The following is a 16,683-nucleotide window of genomic DNA, read 5'->3' as shown; positions in this document are numbered from 1 at the left end:
CACAACCGATTTCGCAAGCACTGTGCAGGATGAAACCTAAAAATGACACCCCATATTTAATTGAATATGATACTACCACCAGCCAGAATTTATAAGGCAAAACAGGAACAAGACATCATCACAACATGCCTCGCTCTCTGGGGTGGGAAAAATCTGAATCAGGTGCCGTGGCACTCCGATGAAACCCAGAGTGCTACAAGGCAACAGCTTCCACAGGCTAAGCTACCCAAATGCCAGTAACATTAAATAAGCATTTGCAATGCAAGGGATCTCGCATATTTCGCCAAAAAAAAAAAAAAAAAAAAAAACACAAGTGAAAACTGTGAAAAGACGACAACCCAAAAAAATAAAGTTAGCTTCAAAACATAAAACTTTGCAATTTTATACCTGCCGGGCACGTTTTGCCAGTAACAAACTTTCTGTTTGCGGGGCACTCGAAGTTTGAACAAAATAGTACCTCGATCATGTTTAGAGAAGCGGAAGGAGACCAATTAAATTGAAATCAATTAGTGCTTGATCCCTGCTCCACACTGAGGAACGGAAAGATGCCAGAGAAGCCTTGGCGAATTACGAGGCTGTAAAGAACAGTGCCACGCAAACCACCAAATGAGGAGCGACAGGTGGGCTCCAAGCCCTTTACTGATCACAACAGCCTCTCGCATACGAGATGAATGCGCAAGTGCATGCACTCGTAGGCTCGACTCCAAAAAGGATCTAACAGGAGAGTCTGATGAAGGAATCAAAGCAGTTTTGCGGTAAAAGGGAGTACAGGATAAAAGCCAAAGGGAGTACAAGGTAAACGGCATAGAAAATGAAAAATCAACAAATTATTAAGGGTCCATAAGTGAAAGTACTTAATTTTAGAATTCAGCGCTTTTCACATGCACCTACCTGGCAATAGGATGCAGGACCGTCTGCAGGCTCGTCTGCATTGTCAAATTGTAGGTACACGAGAAGGGGAGCTTCAGAATACTGCTTATTATAACACCACTTGAAGTGGCCGGAGGAACATACAGGATGTTTGAGTAGGTTATCGTCTTATCAACAGCATTTATCTAGGACGGTAAATATAGACGTTTAACAGAAGAAAATAAATTACAAATAATTGTTACGAAAAATGTCTTCCAGCCTCCTACATCTCAAGTTTTCAATTGTAACGTTATTAACAGTTTAGCGTGCAATATACCGATTCAAAATACAGTTTTAATAGTAAAAGTCACAAAACCCAACCTTCACATCATCAATACACAAGTGAAGGTGGGGAGGTGAGTCAAAATAACTCGCCTTTGCAATTACTAAAATAGTTTAAATTTACATTCAAGGCAATTTGAAAGGACAGCATAGTAGGGCTGTGATTTGCTGTAGTTTAATTCAGCAAAATTAAAGCAAGATTATGTGAGATTACCAAAATTACCCAAGAAGCATATGGCTGGATTTAGTGCTATTTTCTTAGCGCAAAATGCATGCTTGTTAAGAAAATAGCTCTAATAGCTCTAAATGCAACAGAACATGTGCAGCTGCAGACAGCAGCTGCCTGTGCCTTCTTTCTGTGCTCTTGGGTAGGCAGTTCTGCCCCCAAATTACTCTAAATTTAACTAATAGGGGTAATTGCATAATTTTGAGTAATTTCACGTCACATGAGTAAGGTGAATGTATCAAATTTTACTCTGGTAATCCGCTTTAGTTAGACATTTGCTGAGGCCTACAACATAGCTAAAAATATTAAAACTAAATCACCTGATGAAAAAAAAACGCTATGACGCAGATAGCATTGGCCAAGTCATGATGCTTTTGTTACTTCTGGTGCTGCTGGAGGGAGAGCAGGAAACAACGTAGACAAAGGGATTGCATGTAGGTGACAACATACACAATGAAGGGTTTGCTATAAATGAGCTTTGATACGGCCTCCGCAGTCTGAGTAATGAGCTTTTTATTGTGGGGTGGGAAGTAACACTGAGGGAGGGAGGCTAGATGGGGTGGGAGGCAAGTGACCACACAGATGAAGGAGGGGAGCAAAGCAAAACAGAGGGAGGGAGTGGAAGGCAACACAGAGTGACAGGCAAAATGGATGGGGGGTTGGAGGCCACACAGAGGGTTCAACATGGGGGATGTTACTCAGCAACACAGAGGGAAAGGGGTTCAGGATAAAACACAGAGTGGGAGAGGAAGCATCAAGGACAGTGAGGGTGTGCAGGAGGTGGTGTGAGCAAGCAGACTGACAGTAGGGGGTTGAGGGGTCGGGAGCAAGCAAATGCACAACAAAGGGTAGGAGGGAGGTGTGGGGCAAGCAGATGTACAACAGAGGGTGGAAGGAGATGCTGGGGCCTAAATATATGGTCAACAGAGGATGGAAGGGAGGACCTGGAAGCAAGCCCATGGACAACAGGGGTGGGAGGGATGTGCTGGGGCAAGCAGATGAGCAATGGAGGACGGCAGGGAGGGGAGGCTGGAGGCAAGCAGATGGACAATGGAGGGTTGTCAAGCATTGTAGGAGGCTGACTCCCTATATAGTATAAGAAAATAACATGCAGTGTGCAGAGAGTCTAAGCAACCCCACCTTGGTATCCAGAGGTAAAGATAAGACCACCTAATACTCTGTTTTTGTGGTAGTGTGGGCGAGCAGTTAGGCTAATCCAGTAGATGTGATAAGCATTTGTTGTGTGCGCAGTATCAATAAACGAAGACACACACTCGGAGGAATAATTAGAGACCAATTTACAAAAAATAATATAGATTTTTATAAAACTTTTAGGACCAAGATCACCAATATACGGTAAGTACTTTTTTACTTAGGATTTTTCAAAGTTCCAAAAATATATGCTTTTCTGTCCCTAATTACACACCATAGGAATCATAAGGAAAAACTTTAAAAATGCATATAAAATCAGACAGTGCTCTCACACATGTCTCCTTCTATGGGAAGGGGTCACATCCCTAACCCTGATTGGCTATTTTTCTACCATCCAAGATGAAAGAAAATGAAACAGAGTGGTCACCTTGCCTGCCACCCTTGAGTGGGGGTGCAGGCTGAGGGTGACCACTCCCCCTACTCTTCCTCCGTTTCCAGCCGGTTTTCCCACCTAAAGTAGGGGTAAAACCATTGGCCTGCCATCTGATGCTAGCAGCAAAGTTGGAGGTCAAATTTTAAGGGTGGAAAACCCTTTGAAGCTGACTGCAGATGCAAGGTGCCTGCCTCGGGGAGGAGGTGTAACACCTCCACCCAGGTAAGGCTTTGTGTTTTGATTCCTGAGAGCAAAAGGCTCTCACTCCAGGAGTCTAGAATCAGTTCTGGTAGTGGCAGGCTTGTTAGAACTAGTCAACAACCATGCCAGGGCTGTTAGGTTTTGCAGGGGGTACCCCTAAGAGGCCATCTGGGGACATTTTATAATGAAGCCCACACTGGCATCAGGGGGTATTTATTATTCTTAGTTGTTTGTTACCAATTACCTCATGGTTCAGTGAAGCCATCATGTAGCTGGGAAACTTGTAAAGCCCAGAGTCCAGCACATGCATTTGCTATGGCTTCCCTGTACACTTACTATGCCTAAGAATTTGCAAAGACACAGTAGGGGCATAGCTGCTCTTGCATATATGCTCTCACGTGCATTATTGTGCACCCTGCCTTAGGGCTGGAAGGCCTGCCAGAGGAGTGACCTACCTATACTGCATGCAGTGTTAGTGGGCAGGGCACCCAAGGTGAGTGCCATGTTGAGTTTGTATTTTTGGGGATACCTTGTCATGCACTTGCAATGGCACTCTGCATGAGGCTGGTGTAGGGGCCTCTCAGAGTGACACAATTGGTGCTGCAGCTCTAAGGCACCATCTTCAGTACCCATGCTCTAAATCAGTGGTTCCCAACCTGTGGTCCTGGGACCCCTGGGGGTCCGCAAAGCCTTCTCAGGGGGTCCGCGACTGCTTAGAAAATAAAAAAAATATTAATAAATATTGACAATTTAGGTCCCAAGCATCCAGTAATGACTCAGTGGGGGATCCCTGGATTCCAATGATGATTCGGTGGGGGTCCCTGGGTTCCATTAATGATAAAGTGGGGGTCCACAGAAGTCAAAAGGTTGGGAACCACTGCTCTAGATATCACAGATACATTTACTAAGTACTTACAAGAGTGGCTGAACTGCCAAACATAAGTACAGTTTTGGGGAAAGAGATCTGGCTCTCAGTTTAATAGGGGCCTAAGGTACTTGCAGTTTGAAACCACATAATTCCAGGCAAAAAAGTGGGGGGTGACCATGTCAAAAGAAGCCCTTTCTCACAAAGTGTGAGGAGCATGGAGCAAGGAAAATTACATGGGGGATACAGCATGTAAACATGCACTGTCTTAGAGTTCTCCAACACAATGTAACAAGTAGCACCTAAAAAATGACCAGTGGAAGGACACAAGTAATGTGTCAATGCTCCAGGGGAGGGGCAAACACACAAAGAGGAAGGATGTCTACTGCATCTGACCAATATGAAGCATGCCAATAAAAATGACGATAAAGCCAACCAAAGGTAAGCAATGGGTGGCCTCTAAGACAACTGTTAAAAAACAAAAGGTATTGAAATAGACAGTGCATGTGCTTTCTTAAGCGAGACCTAAAAAGTAAAATTGATTTTTGGTAGGAGACCAGAATGCCATTTCCTTTGCTTCTCACTGGTTCCTAAAAAGGTGTTGTATTATAGCCTGGGTTTCCCGAATCTATGCCATTCTGAACAATCAATGGCGATAATGGACCAATGCTACAATGATATAACCAGGGATTCAATAACCGTCTGGTTGAATTTCCTAGACAGATTTGCAGTTGGGCTTCTCACAAATAGATCACAAAAGAGTTATCAAAACCAGGGATGTGCGAAAAAAATAAAAATATATATCTTTCAATACGCATGATTAAACTAAGAAGAGAACAGAATAGACTCCTAAGACTATACAACAAAAATTCAACAAACTGTTATATTAAGGCGGACCAACATTTTTTTAAACAATACATATCGAAAACAAATATGGGAATATAAACATCAGGAAAATCAAGATTTTTGTGCAAAGGCCCTATTCTTAAGCAAAAATCAAATTCACAGGGTTTCCGGAAAATGGTGAATGACCTGAATAAAGCTCCAATGACCCTGTCCAGCTCTAAGATCCCAGAATCCGTCTGATTACCTAATTCACCACTTGTGCGGAGAAAAGAGAGCCATCAAAAATCTAGAAAAGGAATCAAATGCGCCAAACACAGAAGTAGGCAAATTAAGTCCCCTTACCCTGCAAAAGGGATCTGGAAAAATAATAATTACAAGTTACAGTTATGAATTTCATAAAAAACAGCAGAAGCGGGGGTGTCCCAGGCCAAAATGGGATCCCTAATGCACTGTTTAAAATGAATCCAGCTTTATGGGGTGAAAAACTGGCCTCGACTGCTCACTGTACAGCGCTAGGAAGCATTCCAAAATCTTGGAGGGGGGCCATAATCCAGCAGCATTATTCCCCCGAATCAGATAGGTTTTGTAAAGGACCCCGGTACCGCTACAAACATTCTAACTCTATCCATGGTTATTGACAAATGCAAACAAAAAAATCAACCTTTGTATCTGTGCTTTGTTGACTTCAAATCAGCCTTTGATTTGGTACAACAATCTCTATTATGGGAGAAACTAGCCTCCTGGGGAATACTTGAGATTCTGCTAAAAGTTATTCAACAGTTATACACAGATACATGGGTAAGAGTTAAGATAGGGGACGGATCCTTCCTTTCTAGGGAGATCGAGACAAACCAAGGTCTGAAACAGGGTTGTGTGTTGGCACCATTTCTTTTGAATCTCTTTCTATCAGACCTGACTGTGAAGTTAAATAAGGTGAACGCGCACTCCCCAAAGCTTGGCAATATGCTTATTTCAAACTTGCTATATGCCGACGATGTAGTAATCCTGAGTCAAACCAAAGTAGGGCTACGGTGGCTCATCGTCTAGCTATTTGAATATGCCGAGCAGAATGGAATGGAAATGAATCCGAAAAAAAACAAAGAAATGGAAATCAGTAAAAAACTTTCTAAAGCCAAAAATTGGTATACACGAGGAGGATCTTTGGAACAAGTAAATCAGTATAGATACTTGGGCGTGCTATTTGATGAACAGGGTTTCTTTTTTCCTGCAGGAACAGGACCTATACAGAAAATGAAATGTTTTTGCACTTTAAAAAAACTGCTTAGCGGGCCTAGCTACTGTCCTTTGCATCAAGTCGTTGCAGCAAAGCTAAATTTGACTTTAGTAAATGGAAGTGAAGCCCTGCGAGGACAAGATGCCATCATCTTAAATACAATCATTGGGAAAGTTTTTAGGTCCCTATTCCAGCTACCAGGCATACTTCCCAAGCACAAATTAGGCTGGAGTTTGGTTATCTAAACCAGTGTATAGCTAGAAAAGCCGGCTACATCAAAACCTGGAAACATTTACAACTAACAAAAGAAAATCAGCTGTGCCAGGCACTCTGGAAGGAGATCAGTTTAAACCCTAAAACCAAATCCAGACAATACTTAGATCAGGCATTAGATGACCTGGAAGTACGGGAATTATGAAGTTCAAACCTCTCCTATTATGCCTTTAAAAAAATCCTAAACCAAGTAGCAAAGAAAGGATCAGTAATTATGGATAAGAGCCTATTAGCAACCAGTTCGCACTCCTTGATGGTACTAAATGAATACAAACTCTTGAAATATCAGCCATATTTGGAGGCTGGGTGGTCAAAAGCGGACAAGGATATTTTAATCAAATATCGATTTGGCATTATCCCTGGTGGCGCCCATCTACTGCCATATGAACGCCCTGCAACAATTCCTCGGTGCAGGCTGTGCGGCCATGGACCGGAAGATCTAATCCACTTGATTTGTATTTGCAACGTTCTACAAAACGAGCGTAAGTCCCTGTTAAAGGCAGCATTTAATCAAAGAAGAATACGGTCCTGCAGACAAGCTGTGATGGCCTGCTTCAGGCCCGCGGACTTTGCTCTGAACACTAGATTTACCAAGTTTTTACATTTAATATCAATTCTTTTTTAATTATAGGCTTCTTATTGATATAAATATGTATTTTTTAGCTGTATTCTTAGATAATTTACTAGAACTTAGCTCTCACAGTATGAGGGTTTGGTAAAAATGTATCCACCTCTAAACAGGAGGTTATCATTAGCAAATACATTCAAACAACATTATTTTATGCAACAGATATTAGGGATGTCATGGTTAGAGGTTGTCTCTATATATTGTTAATGAATGTGTATTGTGTATTGTTTTTTATTAATTACACATCAATAAAAAAAAGCTTGAACCTAATACTGATGATTTATAAAAGAATCAGTGAGGACTGTGAAGACTGTGACATGGAGCATCTGTGAAGCTCTGCTAATTGTGTTGCAGGGAGTCTTGGTGCAGGACCTTTGGAAAATGGCATGCCCCCATGCCTGTGGTTCTTTATATCAATCTTAATATCAAGACATAATAATTTCCTTCAAGGGAATTAACCCAACATTATGTTAGAACGACATTAGGTATATCTAGGTGCTCTCTAGAATAGAGTTTGAATTGCTCTTTCTTTGCTTTTACCATCATTTCAATCTCAATTTACTCAATCCAAAATCCAAAGTCAATCGTACTGTTACATGAACACTTCCAAGCGTCTTCTCATAACTTCATTATGTAGGAGGCTGGCCTGGTTTGCAGTGGGTACCTTTAGGCTGTCTAGGGGTATCTGTAGCAGAGCAGCCAAGGCTGAACAAAGAGACGTGTCAGGCTCCTGCAATACTACTATTGTTACACAGTACTTATACACAATAAAAGACAATACTCAGTGTTACCAAAAATAAAGGTACTTTATTTTAGTGACACAAGACCAAAAACATCTTAGAGGCAATACTCCTTCTGGAGGTAAGTATTATACACAATATATACACTAGTAACCAAAATCAGGTACGTAAACAGTCATAGAAAAGTGCAAACAGTTGAAAATCCAAGAGAATTGCCATGGGCCTACGGGCAACACAAACCATATACTAAATAGTGGAATACGAATGTCGAATTCCCCCCTAGGCAAGTGTAGTGTGTAGAGGGGTACTGGGAGTGTAGGAAAATACCAAAGGTAAGTAAAGTAACCCACCCCAGAGCCCTGGAAAGCAGGAGTAAAGTACAGCAAGTTTCCTCAGAACACTACAAGTCGTGATGAAGAGTTATGCAAGAAACAAGCAAGAATGCAATCAACAAATTATGGATTCCTGGACCTGAAGACCTGTGGAGAGAGGAGAACAAGTCCAGATGTTGAAGAAGTGCGCTTTTTAAATTCTTTTATTTTGGAGCGTTTTCAAATACTGTGAATTTTACTGTTTTTAGTATATTTTGACTGGGAAGGGTAGGGTCTGTTAGAGCCCACCTTCTCCAGTCTTCAGACTCCAAGGTTAGCGTTTCAGCTACCTTGGGTCTTGTGTTCCGGGTTCCGGGGTTTCCAAAACCCAGCACCTATTTATTTCCTTGTGATGCGGCCGCGGAGCGTGCGCACCGATGGCACGTCTAGGGAAAGCCCGTCAGCGCCCCTCCACGCCCGACCAGGCCCCGGGGCCAGTAATTATGCCCCTCAACAGCCTTCTCCTGATCGCATCTCATATTCGTCCATTACCCTGCACACGCTTGCAGGTAGGCCTTGCCTACATAAGATGCCATGGGATACTGTTACAGAGTGGAACTGTAAACTATGCAAGTGGACTCCTCAGTCCCTTAATGAGATAAAAATCTCTGATGGCCTTTGATAAAAAGTAAGCACATAAAAAGCACAATAATGGCGGGAAACACATTAACTTATGCGTTGATAAACGCCCGCTCTTTAATTAAGCATAAAACAGAAATTGCAGACTTAATTGATCATCATAAACCGGATTGCTTATTTGTTACGGAAACCTGGGCAAAAAATGACTCTAGCCCAGATTTTATTGAAGCTACACCAGAAGGATATGCTCACTATAGACAGGATAGAGCAGCAGGCAGGGGAGGAGGACTAGCTATTATCTGTAAGTCTTATCTTACTTGCGAATGGAATGGAGTCACTTCCATGTCTGAGACATGTGAAGGAATATACTTCAAAATATGGCAAAACAGTACTCTTTTACTTGAAGGACTGTTGGTTTATCGACCACCTGGTCCATATCTGAACTTTACTCAACATTGGCCTAGTTTAATAGAACCTTTCATTATGACATCTAGAGCCATAATTGTAGGTGATTTCAACTTACATTTTGACGACACTGAGAGTCCTCACATTGTAGAATTTCTAAGTTTTATGACTGCCTTAGATTGGGAGCTAAAAGTTAGTTCACCCACTTATATAGCTGGCCATCTGTTGGATGGAATTTTTACTCGCACTGGAGACCAGCTACAACTTACTAATACCCCTATAAGTTGGACAGATCATTTTTTACTTGTGTTTAATTTTCTTAAAACTCAGGCATATCAGCAATCGGGCCTTAAAAGAAAACCGATTAGACATTGGAATCACATTAAGAAAGAACAGCTAAAACCTGCTCTGGAAGAAGGCTGGATAGTTACCAAAAATCTATCCTTGTCAGCTATAGATAGCTTTAATCAGGGGATTAGCATTGCCATGGATCAATTAGCTCCCCTTAAGCCCTCCGTCCCACGTGCTATTAAAAAACAGAGTCATCCTTGGGTTTCTAAAGATCTTAAGATGCTTCAGAGCAAATATCGCCATCAAGAACGGCGTTGGAAGCTTAATCCTAATCTTGATGAGAGAGATGTTTTAAAAACCTATAAAGAAGCAAGTTTTAAAGCCAAATTTGAATACTTTAATCAAAAGATTAAAGAGGCTCCCAACACCCCTAGAGAACTATTTAAGGTAGTCAATACTCTGACCAATCCCATCCCTCCATCGGAACTAGGAAATTCCCAAGAGTTTGTAATAAGGTTGCAATGTTTTTAAAAAATAAAATATTACATATTCATTCCAGTTTTAAGTCTTTGAAAGCAATGGACTATCCTCTTGAGATGGAGGATAGTAGATCAAATACATACCGTGTCTTGTTAACTAATTTTCAGCCTCTTACCCCGGTGAAAATTACAAAAACTCATGTTACAGATTAAATCAGGCTCCCTTAGGGATCCATGTCCTCTGCATGTCTTACAATTGGTGCCAGATTTGGTTACGACAGCTCTTACCCCAATTTTTCAAGAGGTACTTACCTCTGGCATCTTTCCCTCTGTTTGGAAAGAGGCTACAGTGATTCCACCAACGAAGAAATTGAAGGGAGCTAAACACGACCTGAATCATTTACGTCCCATCTCCCTTCTCCCCTTTCAGACTAAGATCTTCGAGAATATATTATTCAAGAACTTGCCAACTTTCTTATTACCTCAGGAGAATTAGATCCCTCCCAACATGGCTTCAGGCAGGCACATAGCACTGAATCGGCGCTTATCACCACCTCTGACAGGATCTGTCGTATGGTGGATGAGGGACATGGTGCTATATTAGTTTTACTAGATTTATCTATGGCCTTTGATACCATCTCACCTCAGATTTTGATGTCCCGCCTTTATCAGGCTGGAATCAGAGATGTGGCTTTGAGCACCCTCAAATCCTTTCTAAAATATAGATTGATTAGAGTAAGTTGTGGGAACTTCACTTCTCCAGCGTATCAACTATCTTGTGGTGTCCCTCAGGGCTCCTCACTTAGTCCCACACTTTTTAATTTGTATGTTGCATCCTTAGCCAAACTAATTAGGACCTTTGGTTTTATGCCTACTTCCTACGCGGATGATACACAATTGATCATCCCTACATCTAAGAATTGGGAGGAAGTGGCTGATCGCTTTAGGAAATGCATGCAAGAAGTCAATAGATGGATGGATTTAAACTGGCTTAAATGAAATAGCGATAAAACGGAAATTCTTTGCTTTGGATCAGCCAAAGGACTGTGGAACACCTGTTGGTGGCCGTCAGAATGTGGAAGGTTACCAGCCCCTACTGATACCACTAGAAATCTGGGAGTGCTTTTTGATAATACTCTTTCCTTTAGGATGCATGTCAATCATGTGGTTAGAACTTGTTTCTGGACACAGAAAATTTTGAAAAAGATTCTCCCTCACCTTCCAAGGGAATGGGGAGTCACAGTTATGTTAACATTGGTCATGACAAAATTGGATTACTGTAACTCTTTAATGCTTAACTTGGACAAGACATCACTTAAGAAGTTTCAGCTTATCCAGAATACAGCTGCCCGCCTTATACTTGATCTTCCGTGCTTAGCTTCTGCTAGTGACAGTCTGAAATGATAGCACTGGTAACCAGTAGCAAATCGAATCAGGTTTCAAACCTTATGTTTGACTTATAAGGCTGTACATGGAAGCGGTCCTATCTTTCCTCTAAGCTAAATTGGTATAAGCCTAACCGTCAACTTAGATCTTCAAGATCCTATTTGATCCAGGTCCCTAGGACTCGCAAAGTTAGATGTGGAGATAAGGCCTTTACAGTGGAAGCAGTTAAATGCTGGAATTCTCTTCTGCTATTTATAAGAAAGAAACAAAATTTCATGACTTTCAGGAGGCTTATTAAAACCTGGTTGTTCCCCCGCTAATCTCTTTTGACACTCACCTCCCCCCTCTCGAGCGCTTCGATGCCTCGGCCGGAACGGGCTATACAAATACCAAAATACAAATACAAGAGTCCAGGAAGAACAGGAGCCCTCGGACAGTCTGGAAGAAGGTGCAAAAGTGGATTCCCCAGTTGGAAGAAAAGTACAGAAATGCACCAAAGAAGATAGCTGTGGGGTCCTGCTTGGTGCAAGAGATGTCCCACGTCAAGTTGTTGGATGCAGGCTGTTTGCGTCGCTGGATTCCGCCAACAAGCCTTGGTTAAAGCAAGTACACGGTTTGCGTCAACGAGGAGCTGCCTGGACCCAGGAGGGACCTGGGGGTCTCAACTTGGACTGAGGAGACAGAGGAGGCTCTCAGCACTTCAGAGAGCCCTCAGAAGATCAGGCAGCACCCATGTGAGTCCCAGAACACGGGGACAAAGGCGATGCAAAGTACGGTCATTGCAGCACTACACTGGAGCATCCCACGCTGCCGGAGAACAGCTCAGATAGCTGTGCATCACAGGATGGAGTGCTGGGGACCTGGGCTACACAGTGCATGAAGAACTTTTGGAAGAAGTGCACAGACCCCAAGGAGCTGCAGAAGATGCAGTGCACAGGGGTACTGTCGAAGCATGGGGAGGCAAGCTCTTACCTCCACCAAATTTGGATCTCTGGACCTTTGGACAGTCTTGGTAACTTCGGTCCACCACCTGTGTTCCAGGGATCACACTCGTTGACAGGAGAGGAGTCCACGAGTACCGGTTGTCATTGCAGAGAGGTGCCTGCTGAAGAAGTGAAGTGACTGTCACTCCACAGGAGATTCCTTTGGTTCTTCTGGTGCAGGGTGATGACAGGCAGTCCTTAGAGCTTGCACACCTTGGAAAATGTTGCAATTGCTGGCTGGAGCTGAAGTTGCAGGTCACAGGAGTCTTCCTGGATACTTTAGTGCAGTTACAGCAGTTCATGGAGCAGTCTGCGGTTGATCCTACAGTCAGAACTGAAGCAGAAGATGCAGAGCAGTCCTAGAGGAAGCTTGCAAACTGAATCTGAGGAAACACCCTGAGAAGAGACCCTAAATAGCCTTGAGAGGGGGATTGGCTACCTACCCAGGTATGCACTTATCAGGAGGGGTCTCTGATGTCACCTGTTGGCACTGGCCACTCAGAGGTCTCCAGAGGGTCCCCACACCTTTGAATCCAAGATGGCTAATGCCAGGGACACTCTGGAGGAGCTCTGGGCACCACCCCGGGGGTGGTGATGGACAGGGGAGTGGTCATTCCCCTTTCCTTTGTCCAGTTTGATGCCAGAGCAGGGACTGGGGGTCCCTGAACCGGCGTGGACTGGATTATGCAAGGAGGGCACTGTGTGTGCCCTTCAAAGCATTTCCAGAGGCTCTGGGAGAATACCCCTCTCATGCCTCTAACACATATTTCCAATGGGAGAGGGTGTAACACCCCTCTCCTAAAGGAAATGTATTGTTCTGCCTTCCTGGGGATTGAGCTGTTCCATCCCCAGGAGGGCAGAAACCTTTCCGTGAGGTGGCAGCAGCTGGGGCTGCAGTGGAAACCTCAGAGAACTTGTTTCGCAGTACTGAAGGGTCCATGTTGTAGCCCTCAGGGTGCATGGGATTGCCCCCCCATACCATATTTGGATTGTGGGGGTCAATTCCATGATCTTAGACACCTCACATGGCCATATTCTGAGTTACCGTTGTGAAACTACATATATGTATTGACATATTTGTAGTGCATGCTTATAATGGTATCCCACACTCATGAAGTCCAGGGAATTGGCCCTGGATGATGTGGGGGCACCGCTGCTAGTGCAAGGGTGCCCTCACACACAGTAACTTTGCATCTAGCCTTCAGTAATTGACGGTTAGACATATAGGTGATTTATAAGTTACTTAGTGCAGTGAAAAATGGTTGTGAAATAGTGTATGCACTATTTCACTCAGGCTCCAGTGGCAGTCCTGAAGAAAGGTTTGTATGAGCACCTTATTGGTGGCAAAAGAAATTCTTCAGCCCATAAGGATCTCCTGGAACCCCAATGCCCTGGGTACCTAGGTACCATATATTAGGGACTTATAAGGGGGGGTCCAGTGTGCAAATCAGAATTGGAATATGGAGTCACTAGACTATAGTGACAAATTTGGTATGTAGAGAGAGCATAAGCACTGGAGTTCTGGTTAGCAGAACTTCGGTGACAGTCAAGCATACTGTCAAAACATATAGGCCACAAACTTTGAGCACTGGGGTCCTGGCTAGCAGGGTCCCAGTGAGACAAGCAAACCATTCTGACAAACAGGCAGAAACTGGGGCTAACATGCCAAGAAAGATGGTACTTTCCTACACATTTTTCATCATCATACTGTTAATAAAAGCACCTTACCAACAGAATTCTCTTTTCATCTTTGAATAAAAAGGACATGCATTTTCGGTGCGGATTAGTTGCAAATAGAGGATATTTTGCAAATAGAGAATTAAGGACCAGATGTGGATTAGTTGCAAACGGAGGATATTTTGCACACAGGGAACTATGGGCCAGGTGCAAAATACTTTTCCAGTCACAAACAGCCAGATTCACAGAACCAGGCCATTTCCAACAGAAACAAATGCTTTCTGATGTACAAAAAGCAACATTTGATTCAGTAACATGTTACTGAATTGCAATTTGCATTTGCTATTCAGTATTTGCAAAGAGCATGTTTTGAACGTTCCTTCCAAATATCGAATCGGTACGTTGCCACAGTTTCAAAGGTGGCAGTAACCTGTTAACAAATGGGAAGGGGTCCCTTTGGGAGTCATTCCCCTTGGGGAAATGTAAAAAAATATTTTTAAGAGCAGGCTCTGGTACCAAAGGTCACTGCCTAACGACTGCTTAATCTTAAAAAATGAAACTTAAATATTTCCTTTTTTTTCCTTTTAGGATTAAATATGATTATTGACATTTTATCTTGTACAACTATTTCACCAACAACCAATGGCCGGTGGATAAAAAAAATAAAAAAAAACTTGTAACCAAATACAATGCCTCCTCGTACCACAGGTATACTTTGCGCTACGTCCTGTTTCTCCTTCTCCCCCTTCACACTGGCCCTTTCCAACTCATGTCACAGCTGTCCCTCTCGCCAGGGCTGTAGATAAGCACGTCAAGCACAGCACTTGTAGGTAGCGCAGGCACGTCAGCTCCCTGAACTCATCTGAGAGGTAAGAGATACAAGGCCCCCATACCTTACCAAGCTAGGATAGGGATCCCATGACCATTGCTGTCAGTTTTTCCATCCCCAGTATGTCCTACAACTTGTGTAGCCAGTCTGTATGTGAGGGAACCATCTCCGAATCCCATCAAGCTAAAAGTAAGTGTTTGGCAGCGCAGATCGCCAGTGTAATGGCCCTACTCTTCGGAGCCTGGAGAGGGTTATGTCTGTGGGTTTGATAGCCCTAGTAAAACATAGCTAGGGAAATGAGGCACAACTGTGTCATACAATCTGTCTATAGAGTCCAGTATGTTCTCCCAGAAGGTAGCTAAATGTGGACTCTGCCGTAGAATATGTGTGAGTGTACCCCTCTGTCCACACCCCACCAGCAACCATCTGTGGTGCCCGTCCGCCAACCGGCTACTTGTGCCGGTGTGTAGTATCAATAGTGCGCTTTTTTCAAGAGGAATTCCTTGGTAGTCATATTAAAGGCCGTTACGTGCGCTCGATGTAGACCATCCCGGCATTCCTTATCTGTGAAGGCCCGACTACATTTGATCTCCCACCTCTGACTCACAGGCGTCAGGGGTAGGTTTGGTGGCACCAGTATGAAGCCATAGATATCTGAGATAAGTTTCTTATCTTGCGAGCGCATCAAAAACCAGCGCTCGAAGGGAAGGAGGGGTCTAGCCACATGAGGTCTGACTGTCGGGGACAAGACCCAGTGCCTGATCGCCAAATACTGCCAGTAAGCTTCTTGTGGGAGACCGTAAGTCCCTCTAAGTTGGGGAAACTCCATGATCCCCTGCTCATCGAACAGGTCCCCAACTCTTTTAAACTTGAAGTTCTGCAAAGATTGGTAGGCCGACCCCTTGAGGGCAGGGGGGAAGTCCGGGTTGCCAATAACTGGTGTTTGTGGGGATATGGGTGAGGACAGGGCCCTACCCGTTTGTACATTGTCCCATACCTCCATAGTTGCTTGCAGGACCGGAGACACATATACACTCCTCGGTGGCATGCCCTTGGCAGCCAGGGGACCTTCCAAATACTTAACCCGCGACTGCCTGGTCGATAAAACACCGGTGTTTTTCAGCGCTTGTACGAGACCATTAAACCAGGTATCTCAGTTGGGCAGCTTTATAGTACCCCATTAAATATGGAACTCCCAGCCACCACTCTGACTGCAGTAGGTAGGCCTGCTCCTTTGACATTCTCGCCTTCTTGCCCACCCAGATGAAGTCCCATATCAACCTCTGCATAGCATCTAATAGACCCGGCGGGTTTGTAGTGCTAGGACCTGCATGATGAACAGCACTGTGGGCAAGAGAGTCATTTTCACCACTGAGATACGTCCCAGCCACGAAAGGCCGAACCCCCTACACCGGGCCAGAGCCTCCCACGCCTTGCCAAGCAGCACGGTATAGTTACATTCCGCTACAGCAACTGGTGTGCGGTGTACCTGCAAGCCTAAATATTGTATTTCTTGCGGGGCCCAAACAAATGGCATGAGGGGTCTCAAGTCCTCCACGTCCCTCTCCGGCACCCTCAAGTTAAGAATAGAGCATTTAGACAGATTAGTTTTAAAGCCCGCCACCTTTCCAAACGCTCCCAGTTCATCCACCACTGTTACAAGAGAGGTCCTCGGTTCCGTCAGATAAAGCAGCACATCATCGGCATACAGTGCAATTTTATGTGATCTGCCCTCCTTTGGAATACCTTTAATGTCCTGGTTTTGCCGAATATGTTCAGCGAAGGGCTCCATATACAGAGCATACAAAAACGGCGATAGAGGGCAGCCCTGCCTAGTCCCCCTGGCAATTGAGAAAATCTCTGAGAGTCCACCATTTACACTCACCCTGGCCTG

The 16,683-nt window shown here is 43.9% G+C and overlaps 1 protein-coding gene across 1 annotated transcript in view; it reads right to left on the bottom strand.

Annotated features, from left to right (window-relative positions):
• Positions 1 to 16,683, bottom strand: part of LOC138284760 (uromodulin-like) — a 631,564-nt gene that overhangs the window by 146,118 nt on the left and 468,763 nt on the right. Inside the window, exon 6 of the mRNA XM_069223898.1 lies at positions 892 to 1,055. Within this exon, the coding sequence (XP_069079999.1) occupies positions 892 to 1,055 (164 nt within the window). The remainder of the gene's footprint in view (positions 1 to 891; positions 1,056 to 16,683) is intronic.

The sequence above is a fragment of the Pleurodeles waltl genome, chromosome 3_1 (assembly GCF_031143425.1).
Source record: "Pleurodeles waltl isolate 20211129_DDA chromosome 3_1, aPleWal1.hap1.20221129, whole genome shotgun sequence".
NCBI classification, from domain to species: Eukaryota; Metazoa; Chordata; class Amphibia; order Caudata; family Salamandridae; genus Pleurodeles; species Pleurodeles waltl.
The sequence above is the reverse complement of the archived record's forward strand: the minus strand, read 5'-3'. Positions and strand labels throughout refer to the sequence as shown.